The sequence below is a fragment of the Rhamphochromis longiceps genome, linkage group LG10, assembly GCF_057381845.1.
Source record: "Rhamphochromis longiceps isolate RC_006_pf linkage group LG10, R_longiceps_female_GT1.1, whole genome shotgun sequence".
NCBI lineage: Eukaryota > Metazoa > Chordata > Actinopteri > Cichliformes > Cichlidae > Rhamphochromis > Rhamphochromis longiceps.
Genome location: NC_140566.1, coordinates 2,180,567 through 2,204,150, shown reverse-complemented (window position 1 = coordinate 2,204,150; position 23,584 = coordinate 2,180,567). Strand labels below are relative to the sequence as shown.

General features: G+C 44.4%; 1 protein-coding gene across 1 annotated transcript in view; it reads right to left on the bottom strand.

Moving 5' to 3' along the window:
* The window catches only part of med13a (mediator complex subunit 13a), a 71,462-nt gene that overhangs the window by 14,075 nt on the left and 33,803 nt on the right, over window positions 1-23,584 (bottom strand). Inside the window, exons 4-13 of the mRNA XM_085419842.1 lie at window positions 17,026-17,171; window positions 11,966-12,166; window positions 11,660-11,854; window positions 11,383-11,545; window positions 10,003-10,113; window positions 7,462-8,217; window positions 6,131-6,347; window positions 1,713-1,743; window positions 1,202-1,323; window positions 929-1,013 (exon numbers count right to left, since the gene is read on the bottom strand). Coding sequence (XP_085275968.1) covers window positions 929-1,013; window positions 1,202-1,323; window positions 1,713-1,743; window positions 6,131-6,347; window positions 7,462-8,217; window positions 10,003-10,113; window positions 11,383-11,545; window positions 11,660-11,854; window positions 11,966-12,166; window positions 17,026-17,171 — 2,027 coding nt within the window. The remainder of the gene's footprint in view (window positions 1-928; window positions 1,014-1,201; window positions 1,324-1,712; window positions 1,744-6,130; window positions 6,348-7,461; window positions 8,218-10,002; window positions 10,114-11,382; window positions 11,546-11,659; window positions 11,855-11,965; window positions 12,167-17,025; window positions 17,172-23,584) is intronic.

Sequence of the window (23,584 nt, the reverse complement as noted above, 5' to 3'; positions counted from 1 at the left end):
CAAATATGACAGCCATGGTGGTGCTACAGGCAGCTATAGCTATGTGACTACCAAACCAATGAATGTCTAATTCCTTACATTCCTCTAAGAGGACTATCACCCTCATGTGAGGAAAAGTTTGCATTTGCATTAGGTATTCAATGCAAGACTATTTTCAGAATTCAGCTGGGCTGTTGAAACTCAGCTGTTGCAAAGGTAGATGATAGTGAAACCAGCAGCTCCTTTTTACATGTCTTGCATTTACATAAAGATAAGTCTGCAGCAGAATCCTGGTTAAATAAATAGATGGCCACAGTATGCTGAGGGAATATCCAACAACTAACTACTTTTGCTATTGTGAGATGCATCTGGGAGACCACACACAATTTAAAGTAAAGGCCACGGCCCTGGGCTGTACATAAAACTAAAGACAACGGTTGATCTGAGACCAATTTTCCTCACAGTGAAATATACAGCATCTTTAAAAGGCTCTAGTGTCCCAGTGCTCCAACCAACACTAAGCAACAGAAACATATTTTGTTTTTGTTGCTTAGAAAATCTCAGCTGCAGCTGACCTCAGACTAACAAACCAATAACTTCCAGCAGCAGCAGGTTTCTAAGCTGTCTGGTAGCGAACAGTCACACTTTTCACCACTAGGTGGCCAAATCCAGTCTGAGCAACAACTGTGTTTGAGCTGTAAAACATGAACTTCATTTAGTGGATTAAAGGATATGAAACCTTTAACCTCAGCTGAATACTAAGCGTGGGGAATACTGTGTTTATGTCTCAGGTGGCTTCTGGCAAAACCTCAGTGTGTAATTCTTAATTTTCAGGGGCCTCACAGGTGCGACCAATCTGATTCTACATCTGTGTTTGGAGCCTAGGGAGGCATGGCACATTAACGGGGGGGGCAAGAGAGACAGTGGTGGGAGACTGAGCGATACATACAGGGTACAGGATCCAAGATGGATGATTTGTTTTCCTTGTTGCCAAATATCCCGTCCGTTCCATTCACCGGTCGCCTAGAACCCGGCTGTAGGAGGGAGAGGGACGAAAAAGAATAAAACACCTGATTAAGTCGGTATTTTTGAGTCAGTAAATATAGCTATTAATTCATTCCTGGTATTAGTCACACACAAATGGCTTGTAAATACCAGAGGTACCACTGCTCTGGCACAAAAGTGAAACACACACAAAACCACACTCAAGATCTCTACTGACCGCCAGCTCATCCTCATCTGAGTTGAAGAGGTTGTCCAGGTCGTTGATGGACACCACCAGGTCCGTCTCGTGGATCAGGCTGGTGGAAGTCACGCGGTTGTGAGGCGCTGCACGCTGAGGGTCTGCGCACACAAACACTGCTGTAAATACTTCTCTCTTTCCACAAGTAGACGCCGGCTGTTTGAGAATCCACTGAAGGCAGCAACGTTGCTCTGAGCTGTGATCGTTTCGTTAGAATTCTCCAAAAATTCAATTTTTGAAATGCTTTCAGCATGACAAATCTGTTATATGAGATTTAAATTAAAAGTAATTGAGAATGAATGTTACTTATTTGGTAAATTAATTTCTATTGACATATTGGAAATGTAGCTAACAGGTTTCAGTCACTGTGGTGGCTCGCCAAAATCCATCTGAATACTAAAATGAAAAACGCTGGAGTTACTATGTCGGTCTTCTGAGAGCAACAGTACAACTGAGTGTGTTGGGGTGATGCTGGAAACAGGCTGCTTACCATCTGCTGGGCCGGTCCCTCCATCCTCACCCTGTGAGAGAGAAAAGAGATTGGCTGCTTAGAACAACACAAACACTGAACTGTTACTGACACGCTGTTTCATAGCTTCATTAAACAATATTCTCAAATTAAATTGCACCGATATCAATGAAATTCTCACACAACTGCATGGTTATAGGCGTGTCAAATCTTTTAAGCCCAAAACTGTGATTCAGAAAATGTACAAATAAAGTTGATGAACTACAAAAACACAAAGAGAACCATTTCAAAAGCCACATGCTACCTTATCCAATCAATGTGCAAAATAATTCAACCTATCAATAACAAAAGTACAGTGAGAGAGGCAGACAAACGGGGAGCGGTAGATTCTCGTGTCTGCTGAGGCAAATAAGATTTCCAGTGCAGCCCAGAGTGAAATCACGATCCAAGGAATGGCCTGTTAGGCTCCTACACAGACATCGATATCTGGGAGGCCTGGCCTTCTGTGCCAGCGTGCTCTTGTGGCGTGTTGTGTGTACACTGTGTGCTGAGCAGTTTGAGAGGGGAACAGCAATGTTATGTCCCGGCCATTGATTTCATTACGCTCCAGGGTTTTCTCTGAGTAACGCAGGCTTTAATCTGTCTCCCTTAGAGGCCCAATCCAGGGCAGCGCACAACATCCCCACCAAGGCTGCAATCTATAGGCGGCAAAGACACCTTAACCCCTTATCAATAGCGTAGCCTTGGGTGGGAAGGTGTGTTAGCATCTGGCAAAAGACTCGAAAGCAGCCCAGCTTTCTTCTCCGTCTCACAAGACGAGTCGCCAGTAAGTGATTTAATAGTCTGATGAGCAGTAAATATGTCTGACTCGACAAATAAGCGTTATTAAAATAATGACTTAATCTCACATTAAGATTTAATTTGACACAGTAAAGTTAACCTTCACAGGCAGATTCTGAAGGTTTAGATTAAATATGTGGCACTCCATACTGTACAGTAATGCCACTGTTTTGCACATGTCTCAACTCTTTATATTTTTATATATTTTATTTATTGTTTACTCTATTTAATTTGTAAAATATGTACACACACACACACACACACACACACACACACACACACACACACACACACACACACACACACACACACACACACACACACACACACACACAGAAAAATATTTAGTATACACATCCAGAAATGCATATACTATTATATATTGTACATATATTTATTAGTTTCAGATGTAGCCATTCTTGTATTTTGCTTGTTTACATTATTGTATTTTGCACAACTCTGTTGCTTGTGAAGCTCGCACACAAGAATTTCACTCACATGTACTGCACCAATGTACCTGCACATGTGATGTGACAATAAAAGTGATTTGAGGTAGGAGGTGAAATTCATTGCAGCTACAACGATGAATGACTCAAGGGGAAAAAACAACAACAAAAACAAACCGAAAGACAACAAAATTATTAGTTTAAGAAATAACCAGTGCACGCTCACACGCAGAGCATGTGGTGGATGTGCACACACAAAGTAAAGCAGACAGACAGAGGGAGAGCTCCACTGCACACAGTGCTCTTAAGAGACTTCACTCCACCGAGAGCTGCCTTCACCCTCACATTTCTGCACACATCGGGGGCGTGCAGCGGGGTCGTAACCAGACAGAAGAGAAGGAAAATAGTTGAGTGCGCTTTTTAAGGCTCAACGCTTCAATGAGTCGGGTTTGTGGCACTGTGACGTCCCGCTGGGGACGGGGACACAAACATCGAATCTCCCTTTCAAAATCGTACCAGCCAACAGGTGGCCCTTCTCTGGAACCGAAGCTAAAAGCCGCAGAGGCGGAAGCAGAGCAGGAGAACACAGCGAGGAGGGGAAGGAGGAAGAGGGCAGATCAAATAGGAAAAACACAACAACTCAAAGGAAATTGGAGAGGCTAACTATTTGGTGTTCCTTTGGGCGCAAACAACAATAGTGATTCAGGAATGGTTTCCTGCTCATTTAGACTTTGGCAGTGAAAGCGGATGCATGCAGAAAGTGGTTGCCCTGTTATTTTTAGTGCAGCGTTGCTGAGGATGCGGATGGCCTATTTTCTAACTCGCCTGCTCCCGGATCTTAAAATCAGCCCTCTTGTCCCTTTTTCACCCCAGGCAACTAAGTGAAAGACGGCTTGGAATAAAGCGGTGATGCTCAAAAAGGCTTCGCACCAACACGCCTTCTTCAAACTGTTACTGCAGCTTTCTGTAATATAGCCGATGGACTGCGGCTACAAGAGCAACTAAAAGCAGCCAAACCGCCTCGCACAGCTGTTTTCTAAGCAGGTAAACCAGCATTAAAACTAGCTGGACTTCAAGGTGACAAATCCACAGATAAATCACGATAAAAGTCTCACGTGATAATCTGCCTTTGACAGGAATATCTGCTGACTCAGGTTTATAATCATTACGATGATCAGAGGAAAGCAGCTAAGCACATTTAATCCTCAAACATGCCTCGACTATTTATATTTAATGTCACTTCATGCAGTTTTTACTCCTCATTTATATTAAAGCTGCAGTTACAAGTTGTTTAGAATAAAATGAATTTATATTAAAACCAACAAGGAATTTTCTTTTTTGGAACAAGTCCTTTTTACATGGGATCAGTGCGACTGGGAGACTTCATGGGATTTACAAACTACCAGCAACATTTGTGTGTTTTGCGACACTTTCACGGAGATAAGCAAAGTCTGAAATTTGGCGCTAAACAACTACAAGCTGCAGACATAATATTGTGCTAAATAAGCTGGGCCTGTGAAAAGAGTGCACGCTACCCATTAGGGCTGCACGATTAATCGTTAGAAAATCGCGATCTCGATTCATACTTATGTACGATCTCATTTCTAAATGACAACGATTAAAAAAAAAAAAAAAAAAGACGACGACGACTGTACCGCATTTTGATCCGGGACGTACTCTGCATGAAAACAAGCGCTCACTCTTCCTGCTCAACAAATGACAAGGGCGGAGCCTTATACCACGTGATACAGAAGCTGTGCCGTGTGATGCTAAAATTAGCAGGGGAAAAAACAACGGAGAGCACGTCAGGGATGACGAGAAAGTGACAGGAGAAAATCCGTCCCGGTCAACCACCCAAACATCAATAACGGGAACCTTATACAGCGCTTCCCTATACGCGTCGACCTCCCGCAGGCACAAAGAAATTACGGAGGCTATCACTTATCACCTGACCAAAGATATGGCTCCATCAACACTGTGCAAAACGAGGGATTTAGGAAAATGATCAACACCCTAGACAAACGCTACACAGTGCCGTCCCGCAACTACTTTTCTATTGTTGCACTACCTGCTCTGTACACGCAGCGTCGAGCAACGGTGGAGACGGAATTTCAAGCAGGACAACAACAAAACGTGAGACATTTGTTGTTTTTATGTTTATTTATTGTTTTTATGTTCAGTCTCAACTGTTACGAAGTTGATGTGCAGTTAATAAGTGCAATAAATATTTATACTGGAAAAGAAAATCGTGAGAGAATCGTGATCTCAATTCTAAGCCAAAAAATCGTGATTCTCATTTTATGCTAAATCGTGCAGCCCTACTACCCATCTCATCTCCCATAATCATTTACGCTTTATCTGTGAATAGATCTCCAGTCTGTGCCCACCTGACTTTGTAAGTGTAAACTTTCATTTTTTCACCAGCACAGCAGCCATAAATCTCACAAAGGAAAAGAGACTGATGGGAAATGTAGTGAAGACAACAACGACAAAAAAAGAAAAACACCAAAATCATAACGATGTTCAGGACATGATCATTCCCCTCTGCATTTTCACCTTACAAACTATTAGTACAACGTGCTGTCAGTGTCCCTGTCCTGTGCAAACAGAGCTCAAGACACAAATATGGAGACAAGAAAGTGAGTAAATGATAATAACAGGATGTTGTGGATACCGTGCTGGTCACAGTTAGAGGTTCTATTTTAGATCTAGATTGCAACAGTTACAATTATAACTGTAAAGATTACTGTTACACAAATAAGCAATTTGATCTAAATCAGAGAATGAAGACCATCCAATAAATGGCACATGGCAGAGCTGGGAGCTGGTTTGCAGCGTACCTTGTGGGTGACTTGTGCAAAAGGTAATTTTGCATTCACAGAAAGTGACACTTTTTCAGTTCTGAAAATGTTGCAAAATCTATTCTGAATGCATCTAAATAAAGTAATGGACATATAGGAGAAAATGTAATAGAGAGCAGGCAGAGCTTACAGCTTACTGTCTGATGTTCTTGTCAGAAGAACAATAAGCAAAAGGGGCCATTTTTACAGCAAGGTTGGCATAATGCATCCATTACAGCGCGCAGTAAAGCCGTATGAATATCCTGCTAACAGCTGAGGAGCATTCCTCGCTCCTCCACTTGGCTGGCCTTACCTTGTGTTTCTTTCCTGGCTCCCGCTCCCCGCCTGACTTATCCTTCTTGTTGGAGAATGTGAACTTGACATCTCCTTCCTCAAAGGCGTAGGGGTCGACCTCAGGCTCGTGATCTCCATCTGTTACAGCAGCAGCAAGATGCTGGTTCCTCCTGGCTCGATACATCTGCACGCGTTCTTCGGAAACCTTGAGTGGCCATTTAGACGTAGACATCACCCTGGATAGGGGATAAAAAACGCAGTGACTCCTAGTGTTTAATGTAAAGATCTTCATAAAGTAGCAGTCTAACTGATGATTGCGATTGTGTGTGAACAGGGTGAGAGAAGAACACTGCCCCATCTGCTCTGTTTTGGTGTGACATCATGTACCAGTGTTTTTTACTGGAGTTACAGAAATGGCAGTGACTGCAACTGGTTCCGACAGCCGTCATGCAGAAGAAGCCTCCTGTTTGCTGTCAGACAATTACATTTCTGCTGGCTTTATGAGAACACGGTGGCTCTGACACACAGAACTATCACCTGTTGCATCACTCATCAAAAACTCTTCTGTAGCTCGGACTCTGGCCTACGTGTTCATCATATGTAACAGCCCGGGACGACACGGAGAAGAAGGCGTTATCCTTGGCCTTCCCTGCCAGCAACAACTGTGTTTTTCTGTCCTCCTATCACGCCTGTCCAGCTTTGATGCAAGGTGATGGTGTGCAGTGACCTGGGTCACAGCTTAGCCAATATTCAGAGCTGTAGCTGGGGGGATTACAGCTAGGATAGGCCATCCAAGTGGCCGGCCCCACTCAGGACTGCATAACTTCCCTGATAATTCCCTCTCTGGCCACCCTGGTCTTCACCCTGGACCCTTCATGCTGCCACTATCTGTGATACCTCACTAGCAGCTGCAGCTCAGTCAAATGCTCTCTAGAACCTGCTAAACTGATAACCAGCAGATAGTACTTTTATCAGCTCCACCTCTATTACAATAGCAGTGTTTTATCTTTATCCAACTCCATCATTACTCTCTCCCTCATTGCTCTCTTGTGCTTGTGTGAAGGAATCACTGAGTAGTGCTAGCCCTGCATATTGGTGATGTATGAAGTCAAAAGGTCACAAAGCTGTGTGTAGCTAAGTGTTACACTGAACAGGAGGAATAGGAGGGGCAGCAAGGGTGAGGAAAGAGGAGGCAGATGTGTTATTATTTTTTTAAACTATTTTTTTCTGGGCTGTTGAAAGTGCTTCAAAGCGGCTCACTGGCACCGTATACAAAGTAGGAAAGCTGGGATAGCTGGCTTTCCCAAACAGAGGCCACTGAACGGGGACTGAAGTGTAATTGCCACTCACTCTGTGACCGACACCAGGTTGTCTTGTGATGCGGCTGCCTCCTCTCTCAACTTGTCTCCAGGCAGCAGCGGCGTGGGCAGCTCGGCTTCTTTCCTTCGGGGTAAGTTGAATAACCTCCATGGTGCGTGGGAGCTGTCGTCCTCCAGGTTGATCGCTGCACCCACATACACGGTAGGCTCAGGAGGCTCGGAGTAGGCTGAGGTTCCGGGGTGGGGGTTGGGTTGATGGGATTGGAAGTGCTGATTCAGAGCCTCTGGCCCTCCTTGCTCCTCGCTGCTGCCCTTCACCCCGACCAGGCAAGCTTCCGGCTGCGGCTGGTAAAAGTGTTGGCTATTGGGGGTCGAAGGGTTCTTCAAGCCCTCCCCTGACTCCTCACTGCGTTCACAGGGGTGGGGACTAAGTGGTGGGGGCTGAGGGGAGTTGGCCTGTTCTGATGGCCCAGTGCTAACGCCCCCACTGTGGAGCTGGGGGGCTTTTTGGATGGCAGATACATCTGCAGAGCGAATACTAGGAAATCTTGCTCCATCCTGACTCCTCAGGGCCAACCTTTGTCCAGCTGTTGCTTCTGTGTCTATGGAGGCTTCGTCGCTGGCCAGGCTGCGATGATGGAAGGGTGTCTGGGGTCTTTTCTGCTGCTTGTCACCCTTCTCTGGCTTCTCTCCTCCAGTTTTGTGCTTGGTCGGAGGTTGGGATGGCTGGCCAGCTGACTGAGGCTGGCCCGTGTTATTGGCTGTTCGCTGCTTAACTAATTTGTATCTGCAGGAGAGCAAAAACAGGGAAATGCAGTGAGACCGTGACGTACTGATGACAAGGAGCAAAACACTCGCACATACAGAGAGTCTTTTACGAGAAGTTGTGCAGCTCGTGTGAAACTTCCTTTTAAGCCATCGCATCCGTTGCTCTTATAAAACATCAATTAGCCCAATTATGCTCACGAGCAACAAGGCAGCACCGCCCCCCAAATTTATCCCAACACAATTAGCAGAGAACACTTCACGGATCAGCTCCAGAGTAAAGCTGTAACAGCTAAACCACAAAGGCTAATGCATAGTCATACATTTTTTAATTATTCACAGTCAAACTGATGGCATGAAAAAAAAATCATCTTCTAAAACATCAATATTGTATTTTCCTCAGACAGCCAAACAGAAATTAATGAAGCACATTCACAGAGTGCTGTCAGAAGAAAAGACACAAAATATATGAAGGATTCACCAGGGCCATGACCTGCTAGAACACCCACCTCACCAAAGCCCCTCTCCCGTACCTCACCTTGGTATCACCTGGCTCCTACATCCCATCAGACACGTTTCAAAGAAAAATAGTCTGAGGTCATCTTTTACCCTCCGTTTTGACGGCTCAGCACTCACGCTGCAAGCAACACTTACACATCAGTGTCCCTCTTTAATAAGCAGGCTTTGTGTGTGACCTCGCATTCAGCTGTCAACATAAACAGACACGTATGGCTTCCATCTACAAAACAAAGCTAATGGACAGTAAAACTGGCAACGCACAGCTTCCCATTTATGTGCTGCCAAAGAGTTGGGTGCTTTCCAACAAATTAACATGCTCCAGCTGACTGGCCCAATTCACTCTGCTCATCTGCAGTCCAAGGTGCACGAGCCCGGTGCAGAGGATTCCCCAAACACGCACACAGATCCACTTTAGATAGCGCTTCATTATCAACCACAAAGCAGGACTTTCTTTCAGTTGGTTTGGACTTCTGACAAAACCAGTCAAGCATCCAGGCATAGAGTATACTGGTTAGATGTGCAGACTGGAGTGGTCAGGCTTGCGTTTCAGCGGATTAAACAGCTGCCTGTATCTGCAGTTTATCAGGAGGCAGAGAAGATGATGATCATGGGACGCAGACATAGCAGCATGCTGTTTACGATGATCTAAAAACTGTCATTAAATAAAATGTGATAGACAAGAATGTCTATATATTAACCAGAGAGGACAAATATTAACCGTCTGCAGGCATAAGCAAACAAAGAATAGCATTTACAAGGTGTTAGACTACTGCATGCAAAATGATATTAATGCATATGATGGGTGTGTTATTTTATCCTAAATAAATACAGAGGAGGTTGTTCAGTGAGGACTTTATAAGGACAGCTGGGCTGATTCAGACTGATAAAACACCAGGGCAAACACATGATCTGAGCTTATTTGTTCACATTAACAACACACATTCCATTTACCACCCTCAACAGCTACATCAGAGGTCAAACTATTCTTTCCGCCTGAAATCACTCCAGTCAGCGCGGGAATAAAAACGTCCGACTTACAGAAACACACAAGCCAGCAGAGGTTTCAGCCCCGCCACGGCTGTCGCTTACACAAAATAGTGATAAATTGAAAAATGTGAAGAATAATATGCTTGTCAAAGTCCAGACGCAGATGTAACTTGCAGATATTTTGCTGAGTACGGCCCTCTGCGCCGGTGTTCAAAGCCCTGTGGACTCCATGTAACCTCTTTGAAATGTCTTTGAGCGCACACATATGAGCAATACCTGTGTGAACTGCACATCGACTGACCTCGAACAGCTGCAGTACGACCTCTGTGAAGACTCCACAAAATCCCAGGTTCCCACTTTCTCACTTGGCTCCTCCTCGCAGGTACCGTTGGTTGCAGCTGGAAACTTTCGCCTAGGGAGTTCAAATAAATAAATAAAAAGTCGAAACGAAATTCTATTGAGACTTTTCAATTTCCCCAATTCTTTCAAGCAGCATTTATGTGAACAGCCCCATCCACTTTTGATGCCATTTTTCTTTCACATACAGCAGCGATTGGTAAAAGCTTTGAGCCACGGCTGATTTTATCACCCTCCTTGGAGCGGTAATGGTTTGGCTGACAGCTAACGATAGGGAACGTTTTGTGCTTGGTCAAGAGGCAACAGATCCCAAGGTGCACCCAACGTGTCAGAGTCACTGCTGTAGAATAATAAAAACAACCCAAGGCCTAAAACTTTAAGCTATTACTTGACTACCGACATTTATATCTGTCCGGTTTTCTTCAGAACTCAGAGTTTAATCAATAATAAAAAGCAGACAGAAATGTAGCAGAATAATTCATCTATGTCTGTGCAAGTAATGTGGTTATTTATGATATTTCTAATTAATATCAAATAAGCAATAATCAGATCTTCAGTTTTATCTACATTTTATATACGTATATAAACACAACTCGCTGTAATACACACTCAGTATTTCTGTACAGAGGTAACTGCTCCTCTTATCCTGCCAGAGGTTTCTTCCTGTTCATCACATATATTGAAATAATATGTTTTTAACCAGGAATGATCAGTGACCATGTTTGTACCAGTTAATGCACGGGTCTAGATTGATTTTGCTAAAGCATATAGTTGGATCAGGTGACCCTGAATCCTTAGTTATGCTGCAATAGGTGTAGGCTGCTGAGGGATTCCCATGATGCACTGGGTGTTTCTTCTTCACTCACTGTGTTAACAGACCTCTCTGCACTGAATCACACTTGTTATTAATCTCTGTCTCTCTTCCACAGCATGTCTTTATCCTGTCTTCCTTCTCTCACCCCAACCAATCACAGCAGATGACCCCGCCCCTCCCTGAGCCTGGTTCTGCTGGAGGTTTCTTCCTGTTAAAAGGGAGTTTTTCCTTCCCACTGTCGCCAAGTGCTGCTTATAGGGGGTCATATGATTGTTGGGTTTTTCTCTGTATGTATTATTGTAGGCTCTACCTTACATTATAAAGTGCCTTTGGTGCTGTGTAAATAAAATTAAATTGAATTTACTGTCAAATATTTTCCCATAATCATACGGTGAAGACAAACAAGTCTGATTGAGAGCAAAGCCAATGTAACCGATAGGTGATGCATCCATTACGGCATGCCTAGTGGCAGTTTTCATGTTTAAGCACTCTGCACAATGTCACACGTACTTGTTCTGGGCTCGGTTGATATTGCACTCTTGCCAGACACGCTCCACCATCTGACTGGCTAGCCGGCGTGGAATCTTTCCTCCGTGGTGACTTGTTCTGTCCACGCTAAACGCATCAGATGATGAAGGCATCTTAACCCACTTCTGAGCCGAGTGAGAGTCCACTGGGGAAGGAAAGAGGAAGGTTAACAGACCATTTGACAAAAGATGACAAATTCTTCCAGTCATGTTAAGAGAAATCCTCAACTTAGGACTCAGCAGGAGTCTTATGTCTTTACCTGTCTGCGCCTCTTCGGGTGATGTGGGAGGGGTGAGTGTCACCAAAGACATGGCGGGCTCTCGCTGGGAAGCAGGCACTTGGTGGCCACCCGAGTAGACGGCAGTGCAGTGGGAGGACCCCACAGGGGTCACAACAGGGATGTCTGACTGGGGTACCAGCACCAGGCAGGCTGGGTACACCATACGCACACCACCTGAACCAAAACATGCAAAAAGTTCAGGATCACAAATCAGTCAAACTAAACTAGAAACTCTACACGTGAAAAAGGTATTCTTAAGATTGTGGATTCAAAATAAATACTGACCAACGAGGACCTCAACAGAGGCCAGAGATTCATCCTCCCAGTCCATGTCCTCTACTTTGTCCTCTGACACGTTCTCCTTGGCACTGGGACTGATGGGATAGAACTGGTTCCACTCCTCAATCAGCTTCTGGGTAGGTGGGTCTGACATCTTAAAGGACTGGCCAGTCAGTGTTCCATTTAGACCAAATGGACTCAGGATCACTAAAAAGGGGGAGGAAGGAAAAGCAGCAAGAAGGAAAGAGTCAGCATAACTTTGGGAATCTTCCATTCTGCATCACATCTTCCACAACTACACTTAAAAACTAGTTCGTGTTTTCCCATTACATCCTGGTCCCTTTTTTCTCTAAATCCATACCACTTGCGATTCCTTTCCTGTCTGTTCTTATTGTCGCTAAATTCTTCACATCATTCATCTCGTCTTTCTTTGTACATGTGTTTTCCTTTCATTGTCATTCTGCCATCTCTGGACGAATCAGGAGCGCTCTGACCTTTCCAGACGCCAATTATTGAGAAGCAGCAGCCTCTCAGAGCCCATAAACAGAGGCTTATAAAAGGGGCCAGTCCTTGGCAAACACACTTGACCTCACAGACATATGAGAGTGGCAGAGAGAGCCCATCAGTCAGCTTACAGAACAGACCAACATCCATCAGCCAAATGCAGATAGCACCATAAACTAACATGCATAATGCATACGTATGAGCACAGAAACCAACTGGAAACATGCACGCACGCACGCGCGCACACACACACACACACACACACACGCACGCGCGCGCACACACACACACACACACACACACCATCTTGCTATGCATCCATTCTCCTTTCTCTTTGTCTATTATGCATTGAAATGTGGAAAGGGGGGTATAATGGTTCTACGAACAGACTGGCTTGGTGGGTGTGTGAGTGAGCATTTGTTAATGTCCCTCTCTGCTCTGCCTTCCTAGTATGTCATTACTAGACTCGATGGCCTCTGTCCCCAGGTATTGATTGAGCGGCTGGACTGCAGAACAGCTTTCATGATAGGAAAATGGCAGGAGACAATGGAAAAAAAGGAGAGGGTAGAAAAAGAAAGCCTGTGTGCACAAATAGTCTTTCCAGGAAAGAGCCTGGAGCTTTGAGCATGTGCAGATAAAGTCCCATTTATGTTCAGTAGGTTATTGGAAGCAGCCATTTAACACATTTCTATTAAGCAATTTTTAAAAACCTATATGTTAGCTTTTAATAGCAGGATCGAAGTGGCCCACCTGAGTAAACACACGAGGGGCAAAAAATGATCGAGGAGGTTAAAAAGCAGTTACAATGAATCATTAACTTCAGCTCTTTGCATCAAAAGCTTCCAACTGTGGACTTATCATGAAGGAGCAACAGGAAACAAGAACAATCACATGCTGTGGCAGGTTTGGTTGCAAGCGGATCCTTTTAAATACCGCGTGGAGAAACGGAAAAGGCTCAGGAGCAACCACAGAGGGCAGCAGGCTGTACACCTAACTTCTGGACAAGATGAACAGCTGCTTCCTGTTTCAGTGAAACTTGAAGTCACACCCTGATTATCCTCACTTTTGACTGGCAATCCAAGTTTGTTTTTGGTACAACTTTAAACAGATTCACTTGCTGCTCTTCTGTTGTGCTTCTGACAAAGTCGGGGCTCAAAGAATTCTGCAGCATTTAACCGCACTTGCTTTTACAAGCCAACCATGCCCGTTATCAAACTGACCAGGGCTGAAATCTTAAGGATTACAACTTTAAACGACACTGTTTGGACACAAAGGGAAAAAAGTGACAAACAGATCCGACACTTCGGGATATTTCAAGGACGGCGCTGGCAGGTGGCAGTGGGAGATAAGTAGCACTGCAGCAGATTGGAAGCAATGTTGAGCTTCACCAGACAAAGTCAGGTGACTTGGAGGAATAATGTTATTTTGGTTTTTTACTGTCAAATGAACCTCAGAGCATTTAAAAAAAAAGAAAGAAGCTATAAAAACACGTCATCTAGACGCGAGCCCCGAACGCCCCTCGGCGTACTGTTTCGCTTCAGCCTACAGAACGCACTACCTCAGCGAAAACAACCCAACAGAGAGAAGAACAAAAGGTTATTTACGTTGAGATGCACGACAACATCCAGCTATGGACGATCACATTAACCTTGATTAAATTCAGCCCTGCTCCTTCCTTTTCTGCACTTCTTGCTGTGCGCACACGCGCTCGTAAGACCTCGGGCCAATTGTGGAGGAGAGATCAAATTCAGCACAATTATGGAAATGGTTTACCCCCCTCCCCCTGATCGCCACCGCACCTCATCCTCCCCTCTCTCGAGCTACCCCTCCTGCCCCTCTCTCTGGCTGTGAGTCCATCTCTGGTTCCCTGAAGACATGTCAAATGTGCTCAGATCAGTGTAATGGGCTGAGAGTTCATTACATTCACTCTGCGCCCTTTTATGAGGTCACATCCTGGAGAGGTCTGCCCGCCAGAGCGCTCTGCCGCGCAGTAAACCAAGCTGGCAGAGGTGGGGGGGGGGCGGCGGATAGATGGATAAAGGGGGATGGAAGTCAGGCCTTTCTCGGTGCTATGCTTGGTTAGCCAGGAGGATACACACTGCGGCGGTGAAAACGCACACCTGCACACAGACACACACGCTCTCACAGTAGAGACAGGTGTACGCATCAGTTTCACATAGCTGGGCTGTATGAGGGTGTTTCCAATGCTACAAAAACGAATGCATCATTCTAATAAACTGCTCCTGTGGATCACTTGTATGAGCGTACTCAGCAGCATTATCACTCAGTGAAAAGAGAAGAGGTGTCAGTGTGCATCTCTGAAAACCTTGAGCCCTCAATTACCTGACCAGGATGGAAACTCGGCGAGATATTGCCATTTAAGTATTTAAAGACTAACAAAACAGTCGCAAGTTACTCTTAGCTGGTGAGCAATATAATCCTTCTAAATAACTGGAAAACCCCATAAACATCACCATACGTATCTGCATGCTAAATTCTGATAGTCTTTTTATTTTTATCTAAAGTACTCGTCTTTAACTGAGAGGTATTATCACCTCCCTTCATGAGGTCTCTAGAGACACTAAAGGGGCCGTCTGTACAGGAATTACTGTGGCGAATGGAGGAAGTGATCACTATTATTACTCTGGAGGGGGCGTACAGAGAAAAAGAGGACAGCTGCATCACATCTATCCAGCCATAAATGAGAAAGGTAAAGGCGGCAAACTTTTCCTCTGGGAAAACGTCTCGTCCAACTGGGTTTATTTTTTTATTTTTTATTGGTGCACAAAGATTAAATAAAGATAAGCCTCGTGAGGGCTGGTTTGTCAAATTTCCACAAAACATTCATTTTAGCTATGCATGATTTTAATTTCTGCATCATCTCTGTGCAGGGGGACACGTTACATCACAGCCGAGCGCATTCGTGCGGTCCAACGCTGCTGAGAGGACACTCGAGGCAAGTCAGCAAAGTATGCAAATGAAAGAGCCGAGTACTAGATAATGACACGACACTCATACCTCTCTACTAATAGAAGAATCAACAGGATGGGTGTGTGATAGCAGTTTTACATCTAATGACCGTATTCATAAAGCAATCTGTTTTCTTCCTACACGAGTATGAAACTATGCATATTAAAGTCGCTACACGAACATTTGGATGGGGTGTGACTTTTCATTGAGCTGTCTGCGAGCCAAAGAGCAGCGAAAGACAGCGCGACAGAAGATCACATACGATTTATCTTACAAACAGCACCGAACACACAGACTGCTGATCCATTTCATTCAGAAAAAATATATCTCTACACTTTTGTTAACCATCAAATCAAATCAAATCACTTTTATTGTCACATCACATGTGCAGGTACATTGGTACAGCACATGTGAGTGAAATTCTTGTGTGCGAGCTTCACAAGCAACAGAGTTGTGCAAAATACAATGATGTAAACAAGCAGTATTAGTATTTTATTAAAATCCATTTATGCGTGTTCAACAGTCTAAAGTAACTGTAAGATAAAAGTTGCCACTCTGCATGAGTGACCTGTTACTTTGAATCCAAAGAAGAAAATAAATTTGACCGTAACAACGGTTCAAGAGGCTGTGGGGTTGAACAGCTCTGGACTTTTAAACAGGCAGAAACTTTAAATGTGATTTTATTTACAGCTCTGACATTTTTCTCACACTGAATAATTCATCAACTTTAATTCTAAACTTTGTGGTTTGTGTCCTCAGCAGCAGACACGTTGTTGTAATGACTTGTGTAATCTATTTCAGAAAAACTTACAATGACAAGCAGCAGAAAATTTGCAATAATGTGTTGATTCAGTGTAAAAATAAGCCTTTTGTTTGAAGAGCAAAATCCAGAGAATCCAGTTTTGTTTTTTAAGTCTTAAGTAATAAAGTCCTGCAGCCGATACAGGGCAACCGCGATATTTATTGTGCTTCATTTGTCTGGGATCATTCTGTACTATTTGGTAGATTTTTATTGGATTACAACGTAGTTTTATGCACAAAATTAAAGATACAAAAAAAGCATCTCTGTGCAAACAACAAGCAACAACCCTCATAAAAATTATTTTACTGCCATTTGAAAAAATACAATATGTGAGGGTGAGGTCTGGCAGATCAAATCAACCTGACACATTATTAGGAACTTCCTGTGCAGCAGATCTTCATTCATAAGGTCAGGTTGAAATTATGAGGTGACACCAAAGTCTTGTTACTCTACAGACACTTTAGTAATACCTCTGGACAAATGCTTGGACAGTTAACTAAGTCTTTATCTAATTTAACGAGAAGACAGTTTAAATATTCATTTCAATAGTTGTGAAGATATAAATTGTTCATATTGCACTAGTTTAATCTGCTCAGGAAAAATGTAAAAAGACTGCTGAACTAATTCACATATCTATGCCTGCACTATGATAACAAGTAGGAGCGACATGCCCATCACCACGCAGCTGAAACCATTATAAACCAAATTCAACAACATGACGACGTGACTTGATGTTATGTCACATGTTTGCACGTCACTGAAGGCTGGGTAACACACAGCAGTGACCCACCTTGGAAGGGGCTGGATGCCTGCTGAGCCAGAGTAAGGTGCTCCTCTGTGAGATGGTAGACAGGCTGGTGCTGGTTGATCTCCACGCTGGTGCACACGTTGCTCTCGCCATGTAAGAAGAAGGTGAAGGCGCAGGACAAGTGCTCACTGTGAGAAAGAGAGTGAGATGAGTCATTTGGGATTACACTACTTTCAAATGCACCTTTGAAAAGACTTCCAGTGAATAACTCCAGCAGACTTTGGAGTAGAATAAAGAAAAAGTAAAGAAAAAAGGATGAGCAGATCACATAGTCTAGTTCAAGTTCGTATTCACAAAGACAGAAACAGAGGAGATGGCAGGGAGAGGAAAGGTAGAGAGAGAAAAAATGATTATAGAAACCTGTGTGTGGTTTTTCCCTTTCGTGTGTGTCAGATATAATGGAATCTCACGTCTCACCTACATCCTGCTTCAACATGACAGAGACTTTGGATAGAAAGAAAAAAAACGATTCCAGAGAGACCCGAGGGAGTAAAAGCTACTTATCTGATTCAAAGATGCCTCCTATGCCTCTATTAAATTGCTCCGATAGCCTGCGCCACTTTTTTTTATTCCGATAACAGAGTGGATGATAAAGGTTTCCAGAGTTCAATCCTAATCCTTTCAATCGATGACACACGAGTGGGTATTTAAAGACTTCAATAGCATGTGCAGAGACCGGGATGCAAGTCAGTCTGCACAGCAATGCTTACAGGTGGTTTGGAGTTCAAGTGTGCGTCTGTACATCCCATCCAGAGTAAAACAGAAAGGCGAGCCACGACTACTTCTGGCATTGTGGCCAAAATGCTTAACAGCAAAACAGTACCTTTTCCCTCCCTCCCTCCCTCACACACGCTCTTGTGCTCACAACAAAGCCTGCCTGTGCCAGTCTGACCTCAGCAGCAACAACTTAAAGAAGTAAAACAAGGACGGGGCAGACTGAGGGAGAAGGGACCGGGGGGGATGCACAGCATTGTCGGCAGGCTTTCCTCTCTCTGACGTGTACATGCACGCACACACACAGTTAGCGCAAGAGGCAGCGTGTGTGGCAAATGACCAAATGGGTAAGGACGAAGTGAATTTGGAAGTGGATCAGAGAGGGTTGCCTCCTCTGAGGATTTGGTTAAGCTAATATCAGTCTTCTCTACCCGTCTCTCCGGCACTGACACACCTCCTGTGCAGAGGATTAAAGGAAAGGAGCAGAGCGAGGCAGATCGACATGGGGAGAAAAGACCTTCCAGTCTTGTGAAAGAAAAACAAATTGCCTTGATAAAGTTCTCCTAAAGTGTGAGCAGCCTGAGCAAGTGAGCGTTATTGCAGATGGCAATCAAATTCCACACATCAAGCGGGCATTCTCCATTGTTATGAGGTTTTTAGAGCACGATTGCTTCTTTGCCTTTAATGAGCCACACATAATTGTTTGTACTAAGAGGTGTCGTACTTGCAAAGGTCAGTGCCTGGGCCGAACTTGGCACGTCTGATGGATCAGGTTTGGCTAGAATAAAGTTAATCAAAGTCCAATTTCTTTCTTGTCACTAATGCAATCTGTAACCTCAGCCTCGATTCTACACTGCAGATCTGCCCTGCATATGCAGCTCACTTAAGCTGGGCAGACACTGCGATTTTTTCAGTCGCGTTATCCAGCTCCTGCTCAAACTGCACGATTGACTCGCAGGGTTAGAAGTTCATAGGTCACGATGCAGGGTCTCACACTATACGGCCCGATGCTCTGATGCGACCCGAGTGCTCACACTGTGCGCCCATAAAAATGGATATATGAGGTTATAACAGAAAATCTGTCGCTCTCCCTCTGTCTTTCACTCACACAGACACACCACCACATCAACTTTGCTAAATTGCTAATGAAAAACATTGATCAGGCAGCTGTGATTGAGCAGCAGAGTAAATCCAACTATTTTCACGGTTGTTGTGGTCGTGATAATTTTGTGAGGCCACATTGAAAAGGCTCGGATGAGCCAAAGTTCTACAAGGTGTGCCTCCATCGCTTGTGTCCAGATCACACGCTGCACTGCTGCTCCGTCTTTTTCACCGACGTTTATGTCTTTGCACGTGCTCAGTGTGAGCAGCTGCGGTGACACCCTCACAACGGTTTGAAATCCTCACGACCAAGCGATTGATGATCGGGAGCTGGTCGTGAGGTGTTAATCGCTTCTCGTTACCCGGCGTATACTACACGACGCACGATGAAGGCCAGAATCGGGCCGATCACCAAAATGGTCGCACGGCTAAAATGGGACAAAAATCGCAGAGTGTAAGCCCAGCTTTACTGAGTGATTAAAAAAAAAAAAAAAAAAAAAAAAAAAAAGCAAGAAGACAAACTGTTTCAAGTCAACTGCAAGAGATCGCTCCTGTGGTTACAACGACAGACATGAGAGATCATATCAGTCGTTATTATCATTAAATCAATAAGCAACTGTAATCCAGGAAATATGGAGCACCTCTTCAACCTGAGCCTGAGGCTGGAAAGAGTCCCACAGCTCTGGAAAACCTCCTGTGTTGTACCAGTGCCAAAGACTTCACGCCCCAAGGACCTCAACAGCTACAGGCCGGTGGCTCTGACATCCCACCTGATGAAGACCCTGGAGCGGTTGGTCCTGGCTCAGCTTCGGCGCCTAACAAGCTCATCACTGGACCCACTTCAGTTTGCCTACCAGCCTGGCATTGGAGCGGACGATGCCGTCATTCACCTCCTACATCGTTCCCTCGCTCACCTGGAGACCGCTGGAAGCACTGTGAGAATCATGTTCTTTGATTTCTCCAGTGCCTTCAACACCATTCTTCCCTCGGTTCTGAAGGACAAGCTGGTGAACTCTGGAGTGGACCATCACCTCACTACCTGGATCCTGGACTACCTCACCGACCGACCACAGTATGTGAGGACTCAGGGCTGTGTGTCGGACAGGGTCGTCTGCAGTACGGGGGCCCCACAGGGAACGGTTCTGGCTCCGTTCCTCTTCACCATCTACACTGCAGACTTCTCCCACAATTCCACCCAGTGCTTCCTGCAGAAGTTCTCTGATGACTCTGCAATAGTCGGCCTCATCACTGATGGGGACGACAAGGAGTACAGAGGTCTGACCCAAGACTTTGTGGACTGGTGCCAGCTGAACTACCTCCAGATCAACGCCAGTAAAACCAAGGAGCTGGTGGTAGACTTCCGCAGGCACAAGCATTCTCCACTGCAACCACTGAACATCCAGGGTATGGACATTGAGGCTGTGGACAGCTACAGGTACCTTGGTGTTCATCTGAACAATAGACTGGACTGGACTCATAACTCAGACGCCCTCTACAGGAAAGGGCAGAGCAGGTTGTACCTGCTGCGGAGACTCAGGTCGTTTGGGGTGGAGGGCCCACTCCTGAAGACCTTCTATGACTCTGTGGTGGCTTCTGCTATCTTTTATGGTGTGGTCTGCTGGGGCGGCAGCATCTCTGCTGGGGACAGGAAGAGACTGAACAGGGTGATCCGAAGGGCCAGCTCTGTTCTAGGATGCCCTCTGGACCCAGTGGAGGTGGTGAGTGACAGGAGAACGGCGGCTAAGCTGTCATCCCTGATGGACAACATCTCCCACCCCATGCAGCAGACTGTGACAGCACTGAGCAGCTCCTTCAGTGGGAGACTGCGGCACCCACGGTGTGGGACGGAGAGATTTCGCAGGTCTTTCCTCCCCACTGCTGTCAGACTCCATAATAAAGACTTTAACTGATCAAGCACACACATCCATACATATGCAATAATACTAAGTGCAATAATCTTTTCTGGCATCGTTGTATTTTTACTCAGTTGTATATAGTATTTGTATTCTATTTTTATCTTATTGTATATTTATTTTATTTTATTCTACTGTATATAGTATTTTATTCTATTCTGTACAGCTGTGTACTGTATTTATTCTTATTGTATTCTAATTTTTGCCTCATAACTTTTGCACTGTCCACTTCCTGCTGTGACAAAACAAATTTCCCACGTGTGGGACTAATAAAGGTTATCTTATCTTATCTTATGACTTTTGACACTTCCTCTCAGTGTTGATTTTGGGTACCCCCCCCCCCCCCTTTTATTTTAACCCCCAAACAACAAAGTCACATGTGCAACAGTCACACATCATAGTGCAGCTGTGCTGTACCTGTGGCATTCATTTGCAATGGAACAGCCTGAACCAGCACCCTCTGTGCAATCACAACATGACGGCTTAAACAACTCCACGTTTTTCTAATCGTATCTAAACGTGGTTCTCGTGCACTGTTGATTCACGTGTGTTTTACAATTATTTTACAGTAAAACTCTGAATGACTAAAGCTGAAGAACCACCGCAGATCGTGTCTGTACCTACATGTAAATAATAACAAATCACATTTATTGCCATTAAGTTGGCAAGGAGACATTTCTTAACTAACTGATGCAAGGAGACATCTGGGCAATTAGGCCACATGATAGGAGAGAGCAAAGACACCTTTGTCTGGGAGGTGTGTCGCAGCAGCTCAGGTAACCAGGCAGCCATATACAACAGGATTCTTTGACTGCAGTGCGTATCTTACGGGGTGTGTGCGCTGTGAAAAACACCCTCCAGTTATGGAGCCAAGACGCGTCGCCAAACCACCAGCACCCCTCCCGCTTTCACGGCGTGGAGCCAAATTGTTAAGGTGGCGGCAAATTTTGACTAGTACGGGCTTGCAGGGGTAGTGGTGTCCCCGCCCCCCCCCCTCAGGATCTATTCTTGGCTTTCTAAGAATTGGATAGACTGCTCTTGTCGTGCACTGAATGCAGTGTCTTTGTTGCTGGCCAACCAGGCCAACTTACTAATACAGTAGTGTATTTATGTACATGGAAGGAAAGAGGTGAACAGCTTCGAGAGTGACAAGGAGAGAGAAAAAAAGAGGAAGGGAGGGAGTGAGGTAAAAATGTGCCGGCACATTCTGCAGACATCGACAGAAATACAGCACGCCATTCTCTTCTCACATGCAAAGAAAACCTGACACCACACATTCACACACATCTGTGTTTGTGGGGCACTTGTAAGCTTGAGGTAAAGGGCTGCCATCTGTGGCTCAGCAGGCAGAAGTACAACCAAATACACTCTCTCTCTCACACACACACACACACACACACACACACACACAAATTTCTTTACAAATGTGATTGTACAGATTGGTGTGTCAGTGTGTCAGCTGACAGGTTAAAAAGATTACTCGACATGCCAGCTGCTGACATTTAAACAGTCATACTAAATTATCATATTACTTCCTAGTGTGAGAATCTCACTTTAAACACCCAAATGTCACGTTATCCTTCTGTCGTCTTGTTTTAAACTGTTTAAATATGTAGTTGCAGCTTAAAATCTTTTTTTTTTTTTTGTTGCCTTCTGTAACTTCAGTGTTTCAGAATCCTGTAGGCCGGCAAATTAAATGTGATTTTTGCACAGCAATTTGCACAGAGATGCTTTTAAATGTCAACAGGTGCTTGATCAGCACTTGGCCTAAAAAGCACCGCAACATCAACAGCATGAGATACATTTCCTCACTGCTGACACACACACACACACACACACACACACACACACACACACACACACAGAGCAGGATTTGGTAAAACTTGCACTGTGACTAAATGTAGCACAAACTGTCAAGTCTCTCTGCTAGTGTTCACCATCCTGTCCCCACGTGTGACATTCGCAAACACACTGCATTGATCCAACTTTAATCCTTCTCCAAACACCCACAGCAAGCTGGAGGATGTAAAACCATGTGCGCACACAGTGTGCAAGACAGACACATACAGCGGCCAACAGCTGCTGGTAAGAGTGGCGGGTTGTTCCGCTAGCTAAGATGAGTCGAGCAGTACTGGGACTTCTGAGTAAATGATTTTGGTACATGGCTACTATAGGTGGGAATCACCAGAGCAGACACCCCATGGTATGATATCATCACAATAAGATAGATTATATTATGGCATTTTGCATTGCTATTTAAAACCTTTTTTAAAAACAGGAAATTATGTTGTTTTGTGGCTGCAAAATGACAGCGTCCCTAAAACCTGCTATAAACGCTGCTATCAGTCTGAAATTAAATGTGGTCAAGTTTGCAATTACATGCAATCTGTTTCTGATAAGACGGCAATAAACTGCGATAAATCACTGAAAGTCTCATCTGTTGCGTTTAATTATTACGTTTGGGGCAGCAACCCAAATACCCAAAGCAGCCCTATGCTGACGATATAAAAATCGTTTCATTTTACGCTGTCGTTTGTTTCGTGGTGTCGCAAAATAAACTGTTTACAGCAATATTTTTTAATCGTTCTGATGGTCACTGTAGTGGTTATATTCATTTATTAAAGTTCTCTTTCTCTTATATTTAATATACCCACACTGCTGACAGACAAGCGCCTGTTTTTATGCGTTGTCGTTAGCAACAACAACGGTAACAGCATCGCGTGTCCGCTTGTTTATTTTCCACATAAACCTTTCACAATAAAGCTCAAGATCCTGTTGAGACTTTTCAAAATAAACTGAATCACGTGAAAGAG